Source organism: Mobula hypostoma, chromosome 19 (assembly GCF_963921235.1).
Source record: "Mobula hypostoma chromosome 19, sMobHyp1.1, whole genome shotgun sequence".
NCBI classification, from domain to species: Eukaryota; Metazoa; Chordata; class Chondrichthyes; order Myliobatiformes; family Myliobatidae; genus Mobula; species Mobula hypostoma.
The window spans coordinates 26,724,678-26,752,450 of NC_086115.1; the positions used below are offsets into that span (position 1 = coordinate 26,724,678).

General features: G+C 42.3%; 1 protein-coding gene across 4 annotated transcripts in view; it reads left to right on the forward strand.

Annotated features, from left to right (window-relative positions):
* ank3b (ankyrin 3b) overlaps positions 1-27,773 on the forward strand; it is a 401,704-nt gene that overhangs the window by 200,793 nt on the left and 173,138 nt on the right. For all 4 annotated transcript variants that reach the window (XM_063071574.1, XM_063071573.1, XM_063071575.1 and 1 more), the window contains exons 5-8: positions 4,173-4,271; positions 13,292-13,477; positions 17,645-17,743; positions 19,314-19,412. In XM_063071574.1, the coding sequence (XP_062927644.1) occupies positions 4,173-4,271; positions 13,292-13,477; positions 17,645-17,743; positions 19,314-19,412 (483 nt within the window). The remainder of the gene's footprint in view (positions 1-4,172; positions 4,272-13,291; positions 13,478-17,644; positions 17,744-19,313; positions 19,413-27,773) is intronic.

The window sequence follows — 27,773 nt, forward strand, 5'->3', positions numbered from 1 at the left end:
GCAGGGCTTGAATGCTATCACCTCTTACAAAGTGAAATAAAGCAATAGGACGCTGCAGGGTTTCACTTTCAGATGAGCTCAATGCTTTCTATACTTACTTTGACCATCAAACCATGGAAGAACCATCATGAACTCCTACAGAATCCGATGATACTGTGATTTCAGTCTCTGAGGCCGACATGAGAGTATCCTTCGGGGGGGGGGGGGGTGAACCTGTGGAAAGCATCTGGCCCAGACAAGGTACCTGGCTGAGTACTAGAGACTTAGGCTGATCAACTGGCTTGAGTGTTCACTGAGATCTTTAACACCTCGCTTGGGCAGGATAAGGTACCCACCTACTTTAAGCAAGGTTCAATGATTCCACTCTCTGAGAAGAACGTGGGAACCTGCCTCAATGACTATCGTCCAGTAGCACTTCCATCCACAGTGATAAAGTGTTTTGAAAGGTTTGTGATAAAACATATTAACTCCTGAATGAGAAGTGACTTTGATTGCCTCCAGTTTGCCTGCCGGCACAACAGGTCCACAACGGATACCATTTTATTGGCTTTTCACTCAACCCTGGAACATCTGGACAGCAAAGATGCATACATGAGGATGCTCTTTACCAAGTACAACTTTGCATTCATTACTATCATCCCCTCAAAACAAATCAATAAGCTTCAAGATCTTGGTCTCAATACCTCCTTGTGCAATTGAGTTCTCAACCGTGGTATATTCACTTGCGGACCCCAATTCGTGTTGAAAACAACAACATCTCCTCTACAATCTCCATCAGCACAGGTGCACCACAAGACTGTGTGCTTAGCCCCCTGCTCTACTCACTTTACACTTATGGCTCTGTGGCTAAGCACAGCTTCAATGTCATATTTAAGTTTGCTGACAACATCACTGTCATAGGCAAAATCAAAGGTGGTGATGAATCAGCATACAGCAGAGAGATTGAAAATCTAGCTGCAATTTGAAGAAAGCACAGTAGTACCTCTACTTCCTTAGGAGTTTGTGAAGATTTGGCATGACATCTATAACTTTGACTAACTTCCATAGAAGTGTAGCGGAGAGTATATTGACTGGCTGCATCACAGCCTGGTATGGAGACACCAGTACCCTTGAACAGAAAATACTATAAAGAGTAGTGGATACGGCCCAATCCATCACAGGGAAAGTCCACAACACCATTGCACGGATCTACACGAAGCATTGCTGCGGGAATACAGCATTCATCATCAAGGACCGCCACAATCAAGCCATGCCCTCTTCTTGTTGCTGCCATCGGGAAGAAGGCACAGGAGCCTCGGGACTCACACCACCAGGATCAAGAACATTTTTACCCCTCGACCATCAGGCTCTTGAACCACGGTGGATAACTTCACTCAACTTGATTTGCCCCGTCACTGAGCTGTTCCGACAACCTATGGACTCACTTTCAAGGACTTTTCATCTCAACTCCTTGATATTTATTGCTTATTTACTATTATTATTTTTTTCTTTCTTTTGTATTTACACAGTGTGTTGTCTTTTGCACATTGGTTGTCCACCCTGTTGGTGCTGCCTTCCATTGGTTCTATTATAGTTATTGGATTTATCGGGTATGCTTGCAAGAAAATAAATCTCAGGGTTGTATGTATATGGTGATGTAGATGTACTTTGATAATAAATTTACTTTGAACTTTGAACTTAATTGAAAATTGCTTTTGATTTTTGCAGATCCTGTCATACAAGCTCCCAGTTATTTGATTAATATTCTGTCCAACGGTATAATTAAGGAAGGTACATACCACATCTACCAGTGACTCCTTACCCTATTTTTTCTTTTTAATCTCCATCAGAATTGATTTTACATCTTAAGCTTCTGAGCCAATATCACAGTAAAGATTATTAACAGATTTACACCACCTCTTTTTCTTCCATTTGCTTGTTCTTCCAAAATGATATGTAATGCAGAATATTCAATCCCTAGCATTAGTCACTTTGTTGTTGCTCGTCTGATAGTTTTGAACACTACTGATAATAAAGGGGATTTAATTTTACATACAAGAGAAAATCTGCAGATGCTGGAAATCTGAGCAACAGGCCAGGCAGCATCTAGGAAAAGAGTTCTGCCAAAGGCTATCGGCCCGAAACGTCAACAGTACTCTTTTCCTGCTGAGTTCCTCCAGCATTTTGTGTGATTTAATTTTCCATATCTATTTTTATTCCTGTGCCCCTTCCTGATACATGCCCATCATTACCCTGCAGTATTGCCCCTTCCCTTCTCTTCACATGCTGGAGCAGTCTGGATGGATGGGGTTCATCAGCCGTGATTTGCAGCTCACCTAGGCGAAGGAAAACTCTGATCTCAATTCATCACTGCCTTGCAGCTATAGCCACTCATGGGGGAAGCTTCAGGAGTAAACCACACGGAAAATCCTGAAGCTGGAGTCCCTAAGGCTCTATGTTGAATTCAAACGCTGACTGGCAACTCCTGCAACATCGCTGGTGCCAAACTGCATTGATCTTTGCTGTTTCTCCGGATTCATCAGCTGCGTGGACAGGCAGGGCATGCTGTATGAACAACAGCTTGCTCTCCATATCATACTGCCCTGGCTTTCATATTTGTAGACAGCTAGGTTGCAGCATCCATGGTGGACACTGACCAATGGATGCCTCAAGGCTGGAGCAGTTATAAAGTACTTACTGGACAATTGAACTGTCAGTGGACTTTAAATGTTAGGGTCTTGACTGTACATACTTTTGCTGGCCAATACAAAAAATTGGCTCCAAAGCCTACTCTACCCAGCATCCTGTGATTAAAGCTATTTTAAAGCACGAAGAATCTATACAAACCTTGATCCTTGGATCAATGTGCTTGTGTCTTACTAACTACACTGTTACATGTCCTGAATGCTTAATGAAGTGTCTTAGCTTCACAAGATGGCCTCGAAGTAAATCGATTTTGACGTGAAATGAGGCTGGGAATACTTTTGATTGACTAACACGTTCACAGTCAGATACATCTTTTTTTTATGAATTGAAGATTGGTTTTCCATAAAAATGAGGGAAAATGAACTAGCTGACTCTCACATCTTCTATGCAGAAGCTATATTACTATTTCAGGTTAACCTTGAACATAATGCCCTTCACATCTTGGATGGAGGACACAAGTAGAGGTATTTAAGTAATATGATTGAAGAGAAAACAATATTGAACTCCAAAGATGGACCTCAATAAAATGAAAATAACTTAGAAGAAATTTAAGAAGTTTGGCCATTTTTTGCCATTCCACAAATATTTTGAAGACAAAAAATGTATTATTAGCACATGTATATCCATTGGAATTAAAAGTGAAAATTTTACTCTGCCTGAGCCCCAAAGAGCACCACCCCCCTCCCCAAATTGGGGGCAGTATATATAGGGTCATGTTGTGTATTAATTATGGATTCAGATTGGGTGCAGTCAGCCCTTGCACATATCTTCTTGCTGGACAGCAACTGAGGCACTATCAGATAGTTGTTTGTTTTGTTCTTTGTTGTTCCTTTCTGGACCTTGGGGCACAATGGGTGGCGACCTTGCCGTTTCTTTTGCATTTTCGTCTGCTTTTTACAAGACCAAGTTGCTAGCTTGATGCTCAGCCCAACATGGATGGAAAGCATGCAAAGAGCGGTCCGGATTTGAACCTGAGACCACCCGTCTCAAAGTCTGGTGCAGATGCCACTATGCCACCAGCTGACTATCAGATAGAAGATAGGTATTAATATAATTAACATAGCTCTTTTTGACTTTTTGGTGAAAACTGGTTCTGCTTTTGAATGTTCTCACCTGGATCATACCCAATAGAGAAGTGGCAAGGAGATGAGGCTGGTTGCTAAATGAATGTGTGGCCCATTTAGACCCTCTTACCTTACTATCTTCGCACTCGATCTTGATCTTAAGGCCCCGAAGGCTCTTTGCATTTTCCCATTTGTCTTCTGTTGGAGCTCAGGTGTGTAGAGCTGTTGTTTAAGTAGTCATCAAGTTGAAGCAAGCAGAGGAGAGTGATAGTAAAGAGCTTTAAATGTGAAAATGGAAGAATAGGCACCTTTAGGGCTAAGTTATTCTTTAAGAAGTAGAGACCAGCATAAACCTTTGTAAAGTGAAGCAAAATTACACTTTTTCCCCTATGTATGATGACAATATTTATCTTTCTTTTGCAGAATGGCTTCACTCCTTTGTACATGGCTGCTCAGGAGAATCACCTGGAAGTTGTAAAGTTTCTCCTTGACAATGGGGCAAGTCAGAGCATTGCAACTGAGGTAACATCATAGGATTGATCTTTTTGTCTTCATATTGTGCATATTTATCAATTAAAAATAAGTGAGTGTAAAAAAAACTTCCAAGATTTTTCTTGGGGGACCACACAGGATTCCATAATTTAATTAGTTCAATATATTTGCAGCTGCTGTCTGCGGCCAGCTGAGTTTCATAGAATAAAAGGCTGCCTGGTTGGGAGAATCAGAATCAGGTTTAATATCACTGGCATCTGTCATGAAATTTGTTGTTTTGTGACAGCAGTACATTGCACTATATGATAAAATCTATAAATTACAAAGGCATATATGAAAAAGAATATTAAATTAAATTAAGTAGTGCAAAAGGAGAAGGAAAAAATAGTGAGGTAGTGCTCATGGATTCATTGTCCATTCAGAAATCAGATGGCAGAGGAGAAGAAGCTGTTCCTGAAATGTTGAGTGCGTGCCTTCAGGCTCTTGTACCCTGCAAAGATGTTCGAACACATTATTCAGACTGTCACTCAGTTCGAGTACTGAAGAAACTGTGAATTGTCATAAATGCTGTTATTTGTGAGGTTTGGTCAACACGGGCCTTTTTCTGCTATAGCATAAAGAATTCCACGATACCATTTGAAGAAATGTGAGGCAGATCTCATGATGTATTGCTCAGTATTTATCCCTCAACCATAATCATTAAAGTTGCCTTTCAGAAATCTGACTTTATGAAACAGTTAAATGTTTTACCAATCAGACTGTGTTTCTTAGTTAAGTCCAAGGCAAGAATATAAGGTAATTGATGGGATCATATAACATTCTGTAATCTGTGCTTCTCTGAAAGAAGGCTTGGCACTGGGAGCTGGGCTTACAGCACATCCTTTAATATTAGCATTCATGAGAAATGAATATATACTCAGTGACCACTTCATGAACCTTGTAACCTTTGAGGTACCTCCTCTACCTATTAAAGTGGCTATTGACTGTATCTTTGTAGTCTTCTTCAGCTGCTGCTGTAGCCCATTCAATTCAAGCTTCAATATATTGCACATTTAGAGATGCTCTTCTGCACACCGCTGTTGTAACATGTAGTTATTTGAGTTACTGTCACCTTCCTGTCAGCTTGAACCAGTCTGGCCATTTTTCTCTGACTTATCTCATTAACGAGGCACCTTCACCCACAGATCTGCTGCTCACTGGATTTTTTTTTGTTTTCACATCATTCACTGTAAACTCTAGAGACTGTTGTGTGTGAAAATCCCAAAAGATCAGCAGTTTCTGAGAAACTCCAACTTTCCTGTCTCTCATTCCACAGTCAAAGTCACTTAGATCGCATTTCTCCCCCATTCTGATGTTTGATCTGAACGGTAATTGAACCTCTTGTCTGCATGCTTTTATGCATTAAGTTGCTGCCATGTGATTGGTTACATTAACAGGCAGTTTTATACGTGTACCTAATAAAGTGGCTACCAAGTTCTACAGCATTCTGTAGAACTATCCAATTTGTCACATCTGCTTTTCTCCTGTTCCTTCATATATCTTTCTTTCCTTTGATATTTACAACTGAATCCAGTTCCACTACATGATCGGGCTTTAAATCTCAGCGGCTACTTCTGTGAAAAATGAAGTTTTCTTCTCAAACCACCTCCGGTGATCCTGATGATCACTTTAAATCAGGGATTCCCAACTTGGGCTTTACAGACCCCTGGCTTAACCAGGGAGGTAGTCATCCCTAGGCTACAGGAGTCAACACTGGGTCACTGTCAAGAGAGGGAAGGGAAATGCCCGGATAGTGGAGAGCACCCCTGTGGCTGTCCCCCTCAGCAACAAATATCTTGTTCTGGATGCTGTTGAGGGGGATGACCTGACGGAGGACGCTCACGGTGACCGGGTCTCTGACACTGAGCCTGGCGCTGTTGTGCAGGAGAGAAGGAGGGAGAAGAGAAATGCGGTAGTCGTGGGGGATTCCATAGTCAGGGGAACAGACAGGAGATTCTGTGAGCCTGACAGAGATACCCGCATGGTGTGTTGCCTCCCAGGTGCCAGGGTACGGGATGTCTCGGATTGGGTCCTGAATATTCTAAAGGGGGAGGGTGAGCAGCCAGTTGTCTTGGTACATGTTGGTACCAATGACATAGATAGGACAAAGGAGGAGGTCCTGAAGAGAGATTTCCAGGAGTTAGGAAGGAAGCTGAGAAGCAGGACCTCCAGGATAGTAATCTCGGGATTGCTACATGTGCCACGTGCTAGCGAGGGCAAGAGTCGTCGGATCAGGCAGATGAATGCCTGGCTGAGAGACTGATGAGGGGGCAGGGCTTCAGATTCTTGGATAATTGGGATCTCTTCTGGGGAAAGTATGACCTGTTCAAAAAGGACAGGTTACACCTGAACCCGAAGGGGACCAATATCCTGGCGGGAAAGTTTAATAGAGCTGTTAGGGAGGGTTTAAACTAATTTGGCAGGGGGATGGGAACCGGAATGATAGAGCAGAGGAAGGGGATAACAGAAATAAATCTAAGATAGTGAGCAGTAAAGATGTCAGGAAAGACAGGCAGGTGATGGGGCAAATGTGTAGCCATTGGGATGAGTTGAAGTGCAATAAAGTTGCAGTGAAATCAAAGCAAAAAGTATCTAATACTGGTCTTAAGGTGTTGTACTTAAATGCACGCAGCATAAGGAATAAGGTGGATGATCTTGTTGTACAGCTACAGATTGACAGGTATGATATTGTGGCCGTCACTGAGACCTGGCTAAAGGATGCATGTCTCTGGGAGCTGAACGTCCAAGGATACACGGTGTATCGGAAGGATGGGAAGGTAGGCAGAGGGGGAGGCGTGGCTTTATTGGTAAGAAATGATATTAAATCGTTAGAAAGAGGTGATATAGGATCGGAAGGTGCAGAATCTTTATGGGTTGAGCTAAGGAATTGCAGGGGTAAAAAGACCCTGATGGCAGTTATTTATAGGCCTCCAAACAGCTGCAGGGATGTGGACTACAAATTACAACTGGAAATAGAAAAGGCTTGTCAGAAGGGCAGTGTTATGATAATTGTGGGGGATTTTAACATGCGAGTAGATTGGAAAAATCAGGTCGGCACTGAATCTGAAGAGAGAGAATTTGTAGAATGTTTGCGAGATGGCTTTTTAGAACAGCTTGTTGTTGAGCCCACTAGGGGATCGGCTGTACTGGATTGGGTATTGTGTAATGAACCGGAGGTGATTGGAGAGATTGAGGTGAAGGAACCCTTAGGAGGCAGTGATCATAACATGATTGAGTTCACTGTGAAATTAGAAAAAGAGAAGCCGAAATCTGATGTGTCGGTGTTTCAGTGGAGTAAAGGAAATTACAGTGGCATGAGAGAGAAACTGGCCAAAGTTGACTGGAAAGAGACACTGGCGGGAAAGACGGCAGAGCGGCAGTGGCTGGAGTTTATGCGAAAAATGAGGAATGTGCAAGACAGGTATATTCCAAAAAAGAAGAAATTTTCGAGTGGAAAAAGGATGCAACTGTGGTTGACAAGAGAAGTAAAAGCCAAATTTAAAGCAAAGGAGAGGGCATACAAGGAAGCAAAAATTAGTGGGAAGACAGAGGATTGGGAAGTTTTTAAAACCTTACAAAAGGAAACCAAGAAGGTCATTAAGAGAGAAAGATTAACTATGAAAGGAAACTAACAAATAATATCAAAGAGGATACTAAAAGCTTTTTCAAGTATATAAAGAGCAAAAGACAGGTGAGAGTAGATATAGGACCGATAGAAAATGATACTGGAGAAATTGTAATGGGAGATGAGGAGATGGCAGAGGAACTGAACAAGTATTTTGCATCAGTCTTCACTGAGGAAGACAGCAGGATACCGGACACTCAAGGGTGGCAGGGAAGAGAAGTGTGCGCAGTCACAATTACGACAGAGAAAGTACTCAGGAAGCTGAATAGGCTAAAGGTCGATAAATCTCCTGGACCAGATGGAATGCACCCTCGTGTTCTGAAGGAAGTAGCTGTGGAGATTGCAGAGGTATTAGCGATGATCTTTCAAAAGTCGATAGATTCTGGCATGGTTCCGGAAGACTGGAAGATTGCAAATGTCACTCCGCTATTTAAGAAGGGGACAAGGAAGCAAAAAGGAAATTATAGACCTGTTAGCTTGACGTCGGTGGTTGGGAAGTTGTTGGAGTCGATTGTCAAGGATAAGGTTACAGAGTACTTGGAGGCATATGACAAGATAGGCAGAACTCAGCATGGATTCCTTAAAGGAAAATCCTGCCTGACAAACCTATTACAATTTTTTGAGGAAATTACCAGTACGCTAGACAAGGGAGATGCAGTGGATGTTGTATATTTGGATTTTCAGAAGGCGTTTGACAAGGTGCCACACATGAGGCTACTTAACAAGATAAGAGCCCATGGAATTACGGGAAAGTTACATACGTGGATAGAGCGTTGGCTGATTGGCAGGAAACAGAGAGTGGGAATAAAGGGATCCTATTCTGGTTGGCTGCTGGTTACCAGTGGTGTTCCACAGGGATCAGTGTTGGGGCCGCTTCTTTTTACATTGTACATCAACGATCTGGATCATGGAATAGATGGCTTTGTGGCTAAGTTTGCTGACGATACGAAGATAGGTGGAGGGGCCGGTAGTGCTGAGGAAACGGAGAGTCTGCAGAGAGACTTGGATAGATTGGAAGAATGGGCAGAGAAGTGGCAAATGAAGTACAATGTTGGAAAGTGTATGGTTATGCACTTTGGCAGAAAAAATAAAAGGGCAGACTATTATTTAAATGGGGAAAGAATTCAAAGTTCTGAGATGCTACAGGACTTGGGAGTCCTCGTACAGGATTCCCTTAAAGTTAACCTCCAGGTTGAGTCGGTAGTGAAGAAGGCGAATGCAATGTTGGCACTCATTTCTAGAGGAATAGAGTATAGGAGCAGGGATGTGATGTTGAGGCTCTTTCAGGCGCTGGTGAGACCTCACTTGGAGTACTGTGGGCAGTTTTGGTCTCCTTATTTAAGAAAGGATGTGCTGACGTTGGAGAGGGTACAGAGAAGATTCACGAGAATGATTCCGGGAATGAGAGGGTTAACATATGAGGAACGTTTGTCCGCTCTTGGACTGTATTCCTTGGAGTTTAGAAGAATGAGGGGAGACCTGATAGAAACATTTCGAATGTTAAAAGGCATGGACAGAGTGGATGTGGCAAAGTTGTTTCCCATGATGGGGGAGTCTAGTACAAGAGAGCATGACTTCAGGATTGAAGGGCGCCCTTTCAGAACAGAAATGCAAAGAAATTTTTTTAGTCAGAGGGTGATGAATCTATGGAATTTGTTGCCACGGGCAGCAGTGGAGGCCAAGTCATTGGGCGTATTTAAGGCAGAGATTGATAGGTATCTGAGTAGCCAGGGCATCAAAGGTTATGGTTAGAAGGCGGGGCAGTGGGACTAAATAGGATAAAATGGATCAGCTCATGATAAAATGGCGGAGCAGACTCGATGGGCCGAATGGCCTACTTCTGCTCCTTTGTCTTATGGTCTTATGGTCTTAACAGTATTGGTCCGTGGGATAAAAAAGATTAGGAACCTATGCTTTAAACCTTTGCCTTTTTCTTATCATCTCTTCAGCTATTAGACCATAAGAGACCCACAGAATTAGGCAATTTAGTCTGCTCCACCATTCAGTCATGAACTTTTTATCTCAACCCCATTTCTCCTGCCTTCTCCTCATAACTATTAATCCCTTTACCAATCGTGAGCTATTGGTAATATTATATATTTATATTTATTCTATCCAAACCTTGGTATATTTTAAGTAACTTGGCGAAATATACCATCAGGTTTTTCTACTCTAGAGAGAACAACACTGCCCTTTACAGTCCATTTTCTAAGTTAGTTACCAGTTTTCAAAAGAGTTTAGGACTGGCATGGGAGAAAATAATTTGCAGATGTGTGGGCAAAGAGTAGTGGGGTGGGTTGATAGGACTGCTTGACAAGGAGCCAGTACAGACTTCTGAGTTGTAATGATGCTCTAAGACTTGCCCTCATTCCTGGAAATATTCCAGTACATCTGTTCTATACGCTAACATCCTTACTGAAGCATGGTGTGTGGATTTGAATGCAATATTACAGCTGGAGATGAAATAATGCTTTATATAAGTTCAGCATAACTTTCTGGCTTTTGTGCTCTTTACTTCCATTTGTAAAAAACCATGGTCACATGCTTTTTTTAAAATGTCTTTAGGCAGATTGTCCTGCCTTATTTAGTGGATGAGCTATTTTCACTGTTGCTTTTCCATTCTTTGCAATGGGGTGCCCAGTGGTGTGAACTATGTCTAATTTGAACCTACTCTTTTGGCAAACTGACCTTCAATGCGCAAGAATATGGGTTGGATTATTGGACCTGTATTCCCTCTTTGGTTGGATTTTATGACATAAGAAAGTCTGTTTCATCATTGTGTGTTGAATACAAATCGAGATGACCCAGATCTTTTATTATCAGCAGCTTGGCAATGATGCAGACAGCCATTATTCTCACTTGATAAATATAAGCGATTCTGCAGATGCTGGAAATCCAGATCAACACACAAGATACTGGAGGAACTCAGCAGATCAGGCAGCATCTATGAAGAAGAATAATTGACGTTTCAGGCTGAGATGAAGACTCTGATGAAACATTGACTTATTTATTCCTAAGCATGTGAAATTCTGCAGATACTGGACATCCAAGTCAACACACATAAAATGCTGAAGGAACTTAGCAGGTCAGGCAGCATCTATGGAAATAAATAAACAGTCAACATTGCAGGCCAAGACCCTTCTTTGGGACTGGAAAGGAAAGGGGAGGATGCCAGAATGAAAAAGGTGAAGTGAGGGGAAGGAGTTGAGCTAGAAGGTAATAGGTGACGCCTAGAAAGTGGGTGAGAGAGTCTGGAGAGGAAGGAATCTGATAAGAGAGGAGAGTGGACCATAGGATAAAGGGAATGAGGAGTCATCCCAGAGGGAGGTGATTGGTAGGTGAGAAGAGGTAAGAGGATAGATTAGAGAATGGAAGAAGAGGGGAGAGGGAGGGTTTTTCTTTAAACTGGAAGGAGATATATTCATGCCATCAGGTTAGAGGCTACCCAAACAGAATATAAGGTGTTTCTCCTCCACCCTGAGGGTAGCCTGATTGAGGCACAAGAGGAGGCTGTGGACCAATATGTAGGAACAGGAATAGGAATCGGAATTAAAATGGAGCTAAGGTGCTCAATGAAGTGGTCCCCCAATTTATGACGGATCTCACCAACGTAGAGGAGGCTGCATTGGGAGCACTGGACACAGTAGGTGACCCCAGCAGATTTGCAGGAGAAGAGTTCCTTCACCTGGAAGGGTAGTTTGGGGCCCTGAATTGAAGTGAGGGAGGAGGTATACGGGCAGATGTAACAGTTTGGCCACTTGCAGGGATATATATTCCTTTCCATTGATGCTGCTTGACCTGCTGTGCTCCTCCAGCATTTTGTGCATCTCATTTGGTTCTTTGAAAGAGGTTTCCTATTATTCTAAAAACCTTCCAAATTTCCATAGATCCTATAATTGTCCAAATATATCACAAGGTAACAAACATAATGACTGGTAAACAAAAAGGGAAGATACTACAAGCCATTATAAGCTGGTTGCTGTGGCATAAGTTATTGGATAAGTGCTGAATGTTCTTATTTGGGAAGTGATCATTCGTGACTATAAAGTCATAAGTTGGTTAGGTAGAGGCAAAATTATTCTACCAAAGAAAAATCGAATATGACACTGGTAGTTTTTTTTACTTTGTGTTTTTCTTTAGTTCTTAACAAGCAGTGTATGGTATATTTAGATTTTTCAGAAGACATTCAGTTAGGTGGCATACAGAAAATTACTCAAAATAAGGGCTGGTCAGGGTCAGGTGATGAGCAGCCTAGATAGGAAAATGGGAATGATGTGGAAAGCTATTGGATTGTCAGGAGGATTCATGCCGAAGTCTCGATCCAGGACCAATCTTCAAAATGAATGGACCATGAGTAATGTATTAAGTTTGCTGACGATGGAAAAATGCACAAAGGATCTGTAAAAGGTGGCTGGTGGAGTGCTATATGAGGAAAGACGAATAGAAAAAGAAACTTTTTGAATGCTTAGAAACTATTCAAAAAATAACATGGGCATCCTTGTAAACAAAGCACAAAGCTAATTGAAGGTAAAGCAAGTTGTCAGCAAGGCTGATAGCATTCTGGAATGGGTGTAGGAGTGTTGCTACAATTTTCCAGGCTTTGATAAGACCATATCTAGAGAACTGGGCACAGTTTATTTCTGTACCAAAGCCGAATCTTTTTGCTTTAGCAGCCAAGGTAGATGCTCATTGTTCTGCTAATGGTGAAGCTTAAGCAGTGCTGATGAATGGCAGATTGTATTGTTATATATGGTACTATACCAAAACTGATCTAGAGCATGCTAGTGTTTTTATCCCTTAAGAATTTCTTTATTCTATACTTCATCCAAACTTGCTGCAATAACCTTTTAAGTACTACACTATGATAACTTTTAACTTTTAATTACTATAACTACTTTGCATTCCCGTCTGACATGTCAGTCCATGGCCTCCTCCACTGAGAAAGGAAAAGTAAACTTCATCCACTCACCAACCCACCTGACATCCCCCTCACCTGGCTTCACCTGTCACCTGCCAGCTTGTACTCCTTCCTCACCCCCACCTTCATATTCTGGCTTCTTTCTCCTTTCCCTTCCAGTCCTGACGAAGAGTCTCGGCCCAAAACGTTGATTATTTATTCCTCTCCATAGACGCTGTCTGACCTGCTGAGTTCCTCCAGCATTTTGTGTGTGTTGATCTGGATTTCCAGCATCTGCAGAAACTCTTGTGTTTACTATAGGCTTTTATTCTTTAGTTCTTGATGTATTTAATGATTTTTCCTGTAAAAATGGTATTCATCTCCGGACATGCCGGAGGTACACAGTCTAACTACACTTGGAGTAAAGGCAGGATGTCTCTAGCTATGATGCTTGGACTATAATCACTACCTTTTCATCTCCCTGTGCAGGATGGGTTTACTCCATTGGCTGTTGCGCTGCAGCAAGGTCACGACCAGGTGGTCTCACTGCTACTGGAGAACGACACGAAGGGAAAGGTCCGACTGCCAGCCCTGCACATTGCTGCTCGCAAAGATGACACCAAAGCAGCAGCCTTGCTTCTGCAGAATGACCACAACGCCGACGTGGAGTCGAAGGTAGGCCTTACTGATGTCCTGTGGGCATCGGTGTACCCCCTGGCCTGTTCCCCAGCTCGCGGCCTGCCCCCCTCCTCCCCTAGCTCGGAGCCTGCACTTAACTATGCTGCCTGCTCTCTAACTCATGCTCTGCTGTTTAAGACATGGCAGTCTCACTATTATGATATCCAGTGGTGGTGTAGGCCCAAAATACATGCCAAAAGTTGGTGTGACCTTTCTCATTTTTTGTCACATAACTCCTGAAATCGGTTTGTCAACACTTTTATTGTGTCTTCTAGGATCCAGAGAGTAATCTCCAGGGCATGCCCGTAGTGGATTGGTGGATGGGTGTTAGAGGAGTGAGGGAAAACAAATGGAAGGGGGGAAGAGGGGATGGGGGCTGGATGGTTGTTTGACAGGGAGTCAAGAATCACCCTGTAGGGAGCAGAACAACTTTTATTTTCTATCTAGCTTGGGGGAGAAAAGGATGTTCTGAGGCTGGACGTATTGGGCCATCAATGGTGGGAGCGAGCGGACTGGGCAATTGGAGACAGGAATATGTCTAGCCAAGACTGAAAACTTTATCCTGAATTTTTTTTTAAAGAAACCTAGTCAAAGATTTGCTTTACAGGAAAATGTGAATGATGGTTTTCCTTTTTAAAATTGTGTGCAAATGCTTTAATATAATGAGAAAGTATTCTAAATAACCATTTATTCAGTGTACAAGGAACTTTTTCCTCTTCAATTCCCTCCCTTTTTTTCTTTTTTTTTCCTGCTGTCGCCTCTTACTTCCCATTTTGCTTGGATCATTGCTTTCTTGTCATTCGTTCATCACAGGGTTTGTGGAACACCTGTCACCTGCCGGTGAACTAATCCTTCATTTTTCTTTCCTTCTCTTCTCTGCCCAATGTGCTATCGTAGATGATGGTGAATAGGACCACAGAGGTATACATATTATATGCCACGCCACTCATAATTCTTGTGCTGCTGCTGCTGCTTCATCTCTTATTTCTGGCTATGCTTTTTATTTTAGTTTTGAAACTGTAGCATGCCCAAATCTGGAGAAATAGATCAAATTGCAGGGCTTTCTGCAGTTGGACCTGGAAGCCTTAGGGATAGACTATTCACCCTTTTATGTTTTGTCATTTTAGAACCTGGCGATGATCACTAACTTTCCATTAGTAATCTGTTCTGGTCAGAACCCAAGTTCCATCGTACTCGGAAGAGCTGGTTGGGCCCTTGTCAGAGTTACGATGAAATGCAGGTGCTGGGAACTGCAGACAGCCCTGATCAGGTGTGCATCTAGGATTGACTTTCCCGGACTGCTGCATGACACTTACCCTGCAAGTGTCAGAAAAGAGGGATTCTTTGGATCCTTAAAAATATTGAAATGCCTCTCTTAAACATCACTCCAATGAAAGCATGGCTAACAGGCTTGCTGAACATCTTTGCAAATGCATCTAATGCCTCCAGATCTCTGGAAGTGTAGGGCCCAAATTGTAGTTGCATGTTCTTAAGCACTAGACACGGGGGTCTTATTTAAACCCTACACAGCGCTGCAGGTAAACTACGTGATCCTAAGGGCGATAGGTATTGATAATGACATTGTTTCCGAGAAAGAGCGGCTTGTTTTATTAATCGGAACACTGATCACTTTAGCATTCAGGGGAATGTTTGAAGCAGCATGGTTATGGATATGTCACTTGGATCCTCACCTTATACACTTCCTTAAAGAGTGCATGTCAGCCCATATATCTGGCTGGTGAGACCGTGTGAGTCACCATCGCAAGTATTCTAGACCTGTTGATGTTGCGTCTGTCACGATGTTCTCTAGAGCTGGATAACAGCTCCATTACCAGTTCTATATTGTGACATTTATTGAAGCAGAAGGCACCACCAAGCAAGAAACAGTTTCCACAGCTCTTGTTTACTTTGTGCTTCATGGCCGATCTCTCCCTTATGAGGGCGTATTCCCTTTGAGCACATTTGCACCCACAGCAGGTGATGCCATTTAAAAGTATGCCATATGATTTTATTGTAAGTTCCAATTCTAAGTCACTCTCCCTGCCTTATGCACAATATAGAATTCAGGGCAATACTCACAAAGTGCTGTAGGAACTCTTAACTCATGAGTATAATTTTGTTGTTGACTAACATCCAGTGTTTACCAAGCTTAAGAATGGTGACACGGATCTATATGTTTTGTAGCAATATTTCTATTTACAGCTAGGTAATAGATGTTTCCCGTCAAGTTGTTCCTCAAGCATGTTCGGAAATGGCTGTAAATTCTATGCAGGTCGTGGCCTGGCTGTGCGAAGCCAAGAGGTTAACGTGCACATGCCTATCTTTAATGAAGTGCAATCTTACTAGTGTGGATAAGAAACAGACCGTTCTCTAGGGAATGGATTCTGTGCAGTACTGCTGAGTCAGAATTGGGTGTCAGCCTCATACAATGACAGATGCAGTTGGGCTTTACTCAAGGTAATTCTGATTTTCATTGAGTTGTCTATTGTACATCCCTCCCCATTTTCATTTTAGAAGACCCCAGGATCCTGGTGGGGCTAATTTGTGAAAATGGACACTTACAAATCACTTAATTATGGAAATTTTGTTATGAAACTTTGGCATCTTGGGATGTGCAAACACATGCATCAATCTGAGATCTGTGTGAAAGCTCCATCCATCTACACCGTGTTGCATACTGAAATTCAGCACAACTTGATTATACAATTGTGTGGAGTGGAATGCAATGCAACTGGAAATTATGGCTTAGTATGGAGAAAGGATTTTCTCTGATTTTTAAATATGTAAACTGCCTAATGTGAGAAGTACACTGAAAAGGAAGAGAGAGTGTGGGTCTGTACGTGTGTTTCTAATTGTTAAAAGCTGCTCTCCCTGTGCTCAGCTGTCATTCTTGTGTCTAATGGCCTACATTGACAGTGTTTCTGTTTTAAAATACTTTTTTATTTTCACGTCCTTTCATAGTTTTGTCCCACTATATCTGTCTAAGTTGCTCTGAAATATGACTGCTCCATATGTCTTGGCCTCTTAAGCACCGCTGAATTTAATAACTCTGCCACTGATGGCTGTGCTTTCAGTTGCCAAGCTCTGCAATTCCTTCTTCAATTGCTCTTTAAGATGTGCATTAAAACTTACCTCTCCTCCTAATGCTTTCTGCTTTCTCCCTAATATCTGCTTGCTGTCAAGTGGTGCTTAACAGTTACTCCGGTGCAACCTTCGGGAAGTTTTATTTTGTAATAATGTTGTATGAATACAAATTCCTGCTGTTTTCTGTGTGTGTGTTCCTTTGTCTCTGAGTGTATGTATGAGAGAGAAGGGGAAAACTAAAATGTGCATGCCCCCAAGAACAGTATGCGCCATTGAGAGAGAATTGCTACTGGCAGGCAAAATCAGCAGCCCTTTTAAACCTTCAACGCAGACTGCACTCAATTGGAACTGCCATCCACTTCACTTTGTGCAAACTTCACCTGTGGAGATGTTGCAAGAGTTTATCAATCGCATGCAAGCCTCCTGTCAGTTTGGGAAGTCTGTAACGCATTACCTCAGATAATTACTGCCAAAAGGGTCAAATTTGCACTGACTACATAAAGCTAGATGAGATAAAGACTAGCTTTATTTGTCATACGTATAGCGAAACTTAAACTGAAGTGCATCATTTGCGTCGTCATTTGCGATGTGCTGGGGTTGCCCACAAGTGTCGCCATGCTTCCGGTGCCAACATAGCATGCCGACAGTTTATTAATCCTCACCTGTACGTCTGTTTTGGAATGTGGGAGGAAACCAGAACACTTGGAGAAAACCCACATGGTCACAGGGAGCATGTACAAACTACTTACGGACAGCAGCAGGAATTGAACCCTGGTCTAACATTCACTGGTGCTGTAAAGCGTCCCGCTGACTACCGTGCTGCTGTGCTGCCCCCAGCACAGCAGACCACCTGCACTTCAAAGACCATTCAATGAACTTGAGCAATGTGGCTTTTTAAACAAAAAATAGTTTCAGAAAGAAGAGTAAAATGGCGTGGATGTGACATGGAAGATTTTTTTTTTGCCTTCTGGGGTAAAGAGCCTCAACTAAACAGTGATTGCTAACAAGCCTTGGGAGAATAAGTGACATTGTAAAACACAAAAGGCAAAAATTAATGCTTAAATCTCCTCTTTCTTTCAGAGTGGCTTTACCCCGCTTCATATAGCTGCTCATTATGGGAATATAAACGTAGCAACTTTGTTGCTGAATCGTGGTGCTGCTGTAGATTTCACAGCCCGGGTAAGGTTCCAGATTGTGATTTAGCTGATGTTACATTTCACCTCTATGCATTTCTCTTATGCTTTTTTTAACATGAACATTACATGTATAATAAATTTTAATGGCTTGTGAAGCAAAAGACCTTTTCTTTGTAAAGGCGCTACTCGTATCATTATCTTTATTTAAGCTACTGAGAATTGTTGTTGCTCAAGGCCTTCTGACCAGCAACCTTTGTACTGATAACAACCATCAAATCGCAAGAAAGTTTCAGAAATGTACTCTTCCAGGTGATCTGACAAATTTTGAATAGGAATTATTGGCATAGAACGTAGAACACTAGAGTGCAGTACAGGCCGTTTGGCCCATGATGTTGTGTCAACCTTTTAAGATCAATCTAACCCTTTCCTTCTACATAACCCTCTATTTTTCTACCATCCATGCGCATATCTAAGAATTTCTTAAATGACCCTAATCTATCTGTCTCTATTTCCATGCACGCACCACTCTGTGTGTGTGGGGGGGGGGTGGGAAGAAAACACCTCTGCCATCTCCCCTATGCTTTCGTCCAATCACCTTAAAATTATGCCCCATTATATTAGCCATTTCCACCCTGGGAAAAAGTCTCTGGCTATCCATTTAATCTGTGCCTCTTATCATCTTGTACACCTCTATCAGTAGCCTCTCATCCTCCTCTGATTCATCATTTCCTGTTTTTAACTCTATAACAATTATAAAGTAGGAAATGATATATACTGAGCTTGTCAAGAATATTGCGGCAAAGGAAAACAAGCATACCTTATAAGCACAAGAGTTTCTGCAGATGCTGGAAATGTATTCGGAAACAAAGAAGGTAGCATTGTGTATGACACACAAAATGCTAGAGGATGTCAGGGCTGTATTTCTGCCCGATGAAGGGTCTAGGGCAGAAACATTGAATGTTTATTCCTCTCCATAGATGCTGCCTGGCTTGCTGAGTTCCTTTGGCATTTTGTTTGTGTTGCTCAAGATTTGTGGCATCTGCAGAATCTGTTGTGTTTAGCACTATGTGAGAAATGCTTTATTGTAAGTGTTAGGGGTCAATATCTATATTTGTATTTATCCCCACTGTGATGGTGATTTTTTCATTCACTCACAAGATGTGCACATCACTGATTAGGCGAGTTTTTATTTCCTGTGCCATCTTGCCTCTGAATATGCTAGAAGGCTGCCTCGGAGTGCAGTTTAAGAGTTAATCATGTTGCTCTGAGTTTGGGTGTTTTGGAATTCTGGGCAGGAGGAAGGGAATGACAAGTTGGAAGGCCAGTTAAGGATGATGTGTCTCCTTTCCTGGAATGGGATTCGTGAATTTGTTTTATATTAGTCCAATAGCTTCATGCCAACAAGTCGTTAAGAAGCTGCAACACCTGACTCCGATCTTGGTGGCTAATATAAAAAACAAACTACATCAGAGATTTGTTAACAAATGTGTAAATTCTGAACAGACCAAATACTGTAAAACAGTGTGAAATGTGCAAAGTGTCAGATATTTGTGCCAGCAGTCAGTCCATTACGTGTGCAGGTCAGAGTAATTGAAAACTGGTCTTGTCCCCAGAATGACATCACCCCGCTGCATGTGGCCTCAAAGAGAGGGAATGCTAACATGGTTAAGTTGCTGCTGGACCGAGGATCTCAAATTGAAGCCAAAACCAGGGTAAGCCTGCAAATATTTCTAACACATTAATTGTGCACTTTAAAAATGTAACAAAAGCAAGCCAGCTGTGAATGCTCAAGAAATATATTCAATGATGTGCCTATCTTCTGACCACTCATGGGGCATGCAACTAACTCCCATTAGTTGCATTGGCTGGTCACTTGTTAGTTCCGGTGATTAATCCCATTGTGCCAATGGTTAGTTCCATTGACAATTCCCTGTTCTGTGCTGAATGAGCACAAGACTTCATTAATGGTTAGTCCCAGTGAGTGATAGCAACTCTATGCTATTGGTTAGATCAACTAATCGCTGATTATTGGTCAATGTGCAGTCTTTTAGATGTGACTTTAAACTGATATCCCATATTTTCACACAAATGGACACCCATGACCATGGATAATCGGATCAACCATCTAGCTGGACCTCCACTCCCCTCTTTCTATTACCTCAGTCACTGCGCTGCACTGTAGACACATTAAACCACTTTTTATAATGCTGTTTACATTGTAGATACATGCTGTATTTGTGTTGGTATGCACATTTTATTCAACATCTGTCCTTTAACTTCTAAATTTACTAGTTTTCTTATTTAAATATAATTCCTTATTTTTATAGAATTCTTTATTCTTTGTAATTATTGAATGGTGTTCTTTTGTTGCATGTCACATCCTACCTAACACACCACAACAAATTCCTATGACATGATAAAAAAAAGTATATGGCAAATAAAGTTGATCCTTCATCCTTGATGTCTGATGACTGTGTGCTACTATTTAAAGTAAAGCAGAGAACTACTTGATGTCCTGTCCAGTTTTTCCTTTGCCAAACATCACAAAAAATGGGTATCTGGTCATTATCCCAATATTGTTTGTGAGTCTTGCTGTGAACATATTTCGTACACCTGTAGCCATTCAAAGTTTGTTCACTAAATCCATGAAGTTTGCTTGGTTTACCATGAAGTACCTGGTAAGGCTCTGAAAACCTGTGCCAACCAACTAGCAGGAGTATTCAAGGACATTTTCAGCCTCTCATTGCTACGGGCAGAAGTTCCCACTTGCTTCAAAAAGGCAGCAATTATACCAGTGCCAAAGAAGAATAATGTGGGCTGCCTTAACGACTATTGCCCGGTAGGACTCACATCGACAGTGATGAAATGCTTTGAGAGGTTGATTATGACTAGACTGAACTCCTGCCTCAGCAAGGACCCGGACCCATTGCAATTTGCCTATCGTCACAATAGGTCAACGGCAGACGCAATCTCCATGGCTCTTCACACGGCTTTTGACCACCTGGACAACACAAGCACCTACGTCAGGATTCTGTTCATCAACTATAGCTCAGCGTTTAACACCATCATTCCCACAATCCTGATTGAGAAGTTGTGGAACCTGGGCCTCTGTACCTCCCTCTGTAATTGGATCCTCGACTTCCTAACCAGAAGATCACAGTCTGTGCAGATTGGCGATAACAAATCCTCTTCGCTGACAATCAACACTGGCGCACCTCAGGGGTGTGTATTTAGCCCACTGCTCTACTCTCTATACACGTGACTGTGTGGCTAGGCATAGCTCAAATACCATCTACAAATTTGCTGACGATACAACCACTTTTGGTAGAATCTCAGGTGGTGACAAGAGGGCGTACAGGAGTGAGATATGCCAACTAGTGGAATGGTGTCGCAGCAACAACCTGGCACTCAACGTCAGTAAGACGAAAGAGCTGATTGTGGACTTCAGGAAGGGTAAGATGAAGGAACACATACCAATCCTCACAGAGGGATCAGAAGTGGAGAGAGTGAGCAGCTTCAAGTTCCTGGGTGTCAAGATCTCTGAGGATCTAACCTGGTCCCAACACATTGATGTAGTCATAAAGAAGGCAAAACAGCGGCCATACTTTATTAGGAGTTTGAAGCGATTTGGCATGTCAACAAATACACTCAAAAAACTTCTATAGTTGTACTGTGGAGAGCATTCTGACAGGCTGCATCACCGTCTGGTATGGAGGGGCTACTGCACAGGACCGGAAGAAGCTGCAGAAGTTTGTAAATCTAGTCAGCTCCATCTTGGTCACTAGCCTACAAAGTACCCAGGACATCTTTAGGGAGGGGTGTCTCAGAAAGGCAGCGTCCATTATTAAAGACCTCTAGCCCCCAGGACATGCCCTTTTCTCACTGTTACCATCAGGTAGGAGATACAGAAGCCTGAAGGCACACACTTAGCGATTCATGAACAGCTTCTTCCCCTCTGCTATCCGATTCCTAAATGGAATTTGAAGCTTTGGACACTACCTCACTTTTTATACAGTATTTTTGTTTTTGCACATTTTAAAATAATTATTGATTTATGTAATTGATTTACTTGTTTATTTATTACATTTTATTTTATTTATTATTATTTTTTTCTTTCTGCTACATTATGTATTGCATTGAACTGCTGCTGCTAAGTTAACAAATTTCACGTCACATGCCGGTGATAATAAACCTGATTCTGATTTTTTTTTCCAAACTTGTGTTTTTTACTTCGCTTCTCGTGACATTTTCTACAGAAAGCATTTCGTGAAGGATCTATTTTAGAAATGAAGCATCAATGATCAGCTTTGTTCACCATACACATTTACATGTATTAGGAATTTGCTGTGGTCTGTTGGTCAGGGTGGACATGCAACAAAGAAAAGCAATATTCAACAAGACGAGACACTAAAACACCATCAAACAGTAGTCAGTATGGTGACCCTGTAATTTAACAGTTGTCTTGTGCTGTCTATTGACAATTAAAAATTCCTTTGGTATCTCCCTGACATTTACTAAACAAATAAGAACTATTAAGCTAACATGGGATGTTGCTTGAATTTCCAGCATCTGCAGAATTCCTTTTGTTAACATAGGATGAAGCTCTTTATCCTGAACAAATCTGAATCGGGATCTGTCTCTTATCCTTCTGCTTTTCCTGAACCAGAAATTGATGTATCTACTTTGGAAGCAATTATTTTGACTGCAAAAGTTAGTGGTTTTAAAATAATTTATTGTATTGAATTAAAAAGGTATTCAAATTTTATTTTTTAAAGCTTTTACCATAAGGCCATAAGACAGGAACAGAATCAGGCCATTTAGCCTATCGAGTCTGTTCTACCATTTCATCATAGCTGATTTATTCTCCCTCTGAACCCCATTCTTTCCATAACCTTTGACATACTTATTAATCAAGAGACTATCAACCTCAGCATTGAATATGCCTAATAACTTGGCCTCCACAGCTGTCTGTGGCAAAGAATTCCACAGATTCACTACCCTCTGGCTGAAGAAATTCCTCTTCATCTCTTTTCTAAAGGGACGTCCTTTTATTCTGAGTCTGTGCCCTCTAGTTCTAGACTCTCCCTCTCTAGGAAACATCCGCTACTCGTCCACTCTGTCTAGGCCTTTCAGTCTTAAATGAGTTTCAATGAGATCCCTGCCTCATTCTTCTAAACAACGGAGGGTACAGGCCTAAGGCCGTCAAACACTCCCAGTATGTTAATCCTTTCCTTCCTGGGATCATTCTCATGAACGTCCTCTAGACCCTCTCCAAAGCCTTATAATGCCTTAGCATTACATCCCTGCTTTTGTGTTCTAGTCCTCGCAAAATGAATGCTAACATGACATTTGCCTTCCTTATGACCAACTCAACCTATAAGTTAACTTCCAGGGAATCCTGCATGAGGTCTCCAAAGTCCTTGCACATTTTCATTTCTGTATTTTCTCCGTTTAGAAAATGGTCTGAGCCTTTATTCCTTCTACCTGTTCATTCAGAAATATACCACTTCGACTTGACAATTGAACTCTGTTTTGCACGCCGTACCTTATGGGTGAGTGTGTCAGAGAATACCCATCCCAAAATGGGAGGTCAGGGCAGAGAGAGAGAGATGAGTGAATCCCCATCTGTGTTTCAGACTCCACTAAAGCCCAGTAACAGGATAAAGTTGTTTCTCAAATGCAGCACCTGGTGGCAGCATCAGGAAGCTTTTGGGACCAAAAATCTAGAGGTGTGTTCTTTCCTCTATACTTCTGCCGCAGGCTCCAGACAGCCACATCATCTTTAACAGAAACTTGCAATTCAAAGCGGAGGCCCTCACGATGAGGAGGTGTGAGTAAGACCACAGTAACAGCCTCCTTTGCAGCCTCAAAAGCTGATTGTTGCTTGGGGGCCCCTAGACAAATCTAAGTTACTTGCTGGTCACAGCATACAAGAGTTGGAGGAGTATAGTCAAATGCAGTATTTGGCAGCACCAGTATCCAAAAAGGCCAACAAAGTGTTGGCTTCTTGTTTTGCCGGAGAGGTTGCTATGCCTAGGATCACCTTTATGACCTTATTGGGAATTATCCTATCACCCTCAGTACGATGCATTCCTAGAAAGTGAACAGTCGTAGCTGGGCCCTGTAGTTTATAGGGGTTAATTTCCCGTCCCCTCAATTGCATGTGATCAATTAAAGTATTAAGGGCTTCAGAGTCCTCCTTTTCATAGGATTTCCGCAATAGTACATCATCTATACGGTGAGGTACTGTAATGCTGGTGGATGGGACTCATTCACGCAAATCCTGTGCCACCATACCATGGTAAATAGGACTATGGACATACAGTATCCCTGTGGAAGCGTGTGGAGGTTTACAGAAGGCTCTTTTGATGTAAAAGCAAACTGAGCTTGGGACGGCTCAGCATTAGGGATGGAGGAGGAAGCTTTAGCCAAATCAATAACAGCATAATAACTGTCAGTCCTCCAGAAAGGTCCTCAATCAGGGTCACAACATCGGTAACTGCTGTGGCCAGCGGAGGGCAAACTGATTTAAATGGCGATAATTACTAGTCATGCGCCATGAACTGTCAGGTTTCCAACCTGGCCATACAATTCTAATATAAAGGGATGAGGCAGGACGAAGAACCCCCAGATTTAGGAGGGACTTGAACGTCTCATTGATTTCCTCATGCCCTTCCTGGATATGATATTGCTTGGCAACTACTATTTGCGATGGCAAGGGTATAAAGACGGGTTCCCATTTTGCCTTTCCAACCAGAATAGACACTTTCCTAATACCAAAAGCAAATTTCCCAATGGGCATCATGGTCGAAGTTCCCATTAACAAATCAATTCCCAAAATGTTTCGGGTACCTGGGAGATGTGTGTGGGGACAGACCGAGGTTGCCCCTCATCAAAAGTGAGGTGGACCTTTGTTCATAGAGAATCCATAACCCAATCCCTGAATACACACTCACTGCCCTGTATATAGATCCAGATACCCATGTAATAAGGTAACCACAGCCCCAGTATCCACTAGGGCAATTCGCCACCACTTACTGTCACGTGACCACCAAAGGGCAATAGGTACATATGGCCTCAGGTTTCCCTCTGGGATGCCAGAAATATGAGTTGCCAAAGCAGCAGCAGCAATAATTATAACATATAGTTACAATACTCCTAGGCAATGGGTTGAGTAACCCGCTGTACAGGGTCCAATTCATCCAAGTCTAGTTGTAACTGGGAAACATCCTGCTTTTTGGGATTAACATTACAGTATAGTGTAGGGGCCAGAAAGGTGACCAGTCCCTTTGGGCTATCGAATGCAACCCACCTGGGTTACAAAGCAAACGGTATAGCACATAAAGAACACCTGTAGGTACACCATCAATATTTTTCTTAGCAGGGACAGGAACATTTCCTTTCTACTAAGATGGGAAGAGGGACTCTTTGATACCGACTGCTGAGGTACAGTCGTCAACTACTCTGGGGCATTCCTAGTTCCATTCATTATGTGCTTAACGCTACTGCAGGGATTTAAAGCATCCTTAACCTGCATCTGTTCCGATCTACATCTGACCCTTCAAGTTGGGCCAATAGATTCTTAGTCTTTGCAACGGTCCAACTCTCAGCTGGCCCTAACAGAGTCAGCAAGATGCCTCTCCACTAGGAGGGTCTCCATTCCATCAAACAGGTGCACATATCAAGTGAAAAGGGGATAGCCTCTTTATAATAAATGGCAGATTGTGTTGCCACATCACGGAGACATGGAGTACCCTCCAAGAGGGTTTTCCAAGGACGAGGAGACACATCCCAATCCAAAGGGGCAGAGTAGCGAGCACAGACAGCTCGTGTCACTGTTCAGCTCTGTCAGCCTATCCAGCCCGCAATTCAGCCAGAAACAGTGGGTCCATGGTTAATGATCCAAACTGAATCAATTTATGCACATTAAAAACAGTTGGGAGGCTCTTAAATCCCACTGGCAGGTGAGCCAGCTGGGCAAGGATTCCCCTGGCCACTGACGTAGACTTTGGGCTACCTCCTGTAACTCAGTGGTAGTGTAGCTACGGATAATGGTCTCCATGGTTGTAAGGACAGCCGTTAGAGCTTGATTTTGTTCATCAGCATTCCAGCATTCCTCTTTAACTTTTACATGTTCGCCTCGATTATATTGTATTGTCCCCATCCAAAACATCATCGTACCAGATATCCCCGTCCCAAGTATCTGCGTCCCGATCCTCCTGCAGAGCTATAGATCGGACCTTTACTGCATCCACCGTCATACAGCTGCAATGCATGCGGCACTTTTACATTACCGTAGCCAATCTACATGCCATGGCAACTTAGTACTCGGCGCTCTCTTGTGCCACGCTCTCAGAACTCCGAGGCTAACTTGCGCTGCAGTTGCTTGATTTCCTCAGAGAGTTCAGCCGTTTCAATATTTAACTGCCACAATGCAGTCATAAAAATTCACCCGAGAGGCAGAGACCCTTTTGGTGACAAAAGCTATACATATGCTTAAGGCATTGTGATACTATACTTGGAAGCTTAACGTCAGACATTTCAGCCAATACCTTTTCCCGGTATTTGGGAGGACCCCATTTACTCAGAACTCTTGGGTATGTTTTGGATATAGTATTGCTTGACTTGCTTGTCCATCTCCACCTTTCCCTGGACCCTGCTCGCAGTGCCAAAGTATAATGAGCTGGATTAATTAGATCCAACTATTCGAGTGTTAAGAGATATGGTACTAAGTATACAAACACAACAAAGTAACTTGAGCCTAATTTAGCACAATTAAACCTCACAAAATACTGCATAGCAAGACACAAATATTTCCATAAAGATTTCTTTAAGGCACAAAATTTCAGGGCTCACGATTCTTTGTCACCACTTGGTTGTTGCCAGCATCAGGCAAACTCTGAATTCCAACTCACTCATGAAACTACCCCTGGGCCTCAGGCACTGATCGCAATCTTGGTCTGGGTGAAGTCCAACAAAGCGAATATATTCACAAGGCACAGGCATGGAGAGATAGACAAACTCTTTGATCTTTTGCCTCGTGTCTTTTTTGGAACACATTCTGTGTCCATTAACACTGTGTTCATCATACCTTCAAAAATCAAATAGACATTGTAATGGTCACTCCGTATCTGTTAGCCCACCAAGGTTTTGCACACAACTGTCCTTTGGACTATAGAAGGGTATTAATGTTTGCGTATAAGTGATAAGCCCAAATGCAGACAAACACTAAGAAAGAATTCATCAACTCAGCTCTCAAAGTGACTAGTAGACGTTTAGTCTCTAACAAACATTCTACAGACATTAACAGACCTACACTGTTTATCTTGTACAGACACTTCACAAACACTACCCACTATCAGACCCTATATACTACAAGATCAGAAGGAGCTAAATTGTCATTTTATCCTTCAGACATTCATCCAATATTTTACAGAATTTAATCTGACAAGACTTCCCTACGCTATATTCCATCTGCCACTTTGTTGCCCATTCTCCTAGTTTTTCTAAGTCCTTCTGCTCATCATTGTCTCACAGAACAGCTGCAGGAAGGCCTTAGACATTGGAAGCCATGTATATGTGGAAGTGTGACTGTGAACATTCCACAGGACTTGAATGCCAAAGCGTAGTCAAATGCAATGAGACCTATTGTATCTACAAATCCTTGCTGTTTGTGCGTCTTGTTTCGAGGCTATCGCCATCTTCCAGTTGCTGGACTCAACCACTCGTTATTACTTATTATGTAATATGTTCAACTAAAACTACTGTGTTAAGAAATTGCAATCATTTTCAGTGGTGATCAGTGAGCAATGGTGAATCAGTGGTGATCAATGTGCAATGGTGAGTCAGTAGTGATTGGTGACCAATGCATATTGTCGAAGAATGGTCATTGTGGTAGAGATTATAGTGTAAGCAGATTTTATTTATTTATTTAGCGATACAACACAGTAACAGGCTCTGCTGGCCCTATGAGCCCATGACACCCAATCACACCCATGTGACCAATTAATCTAGTAACTTGTACGTCTTTGGAATGTGGGAGGAAACCGGGGCACCCGGTAGAAACCCTTGCA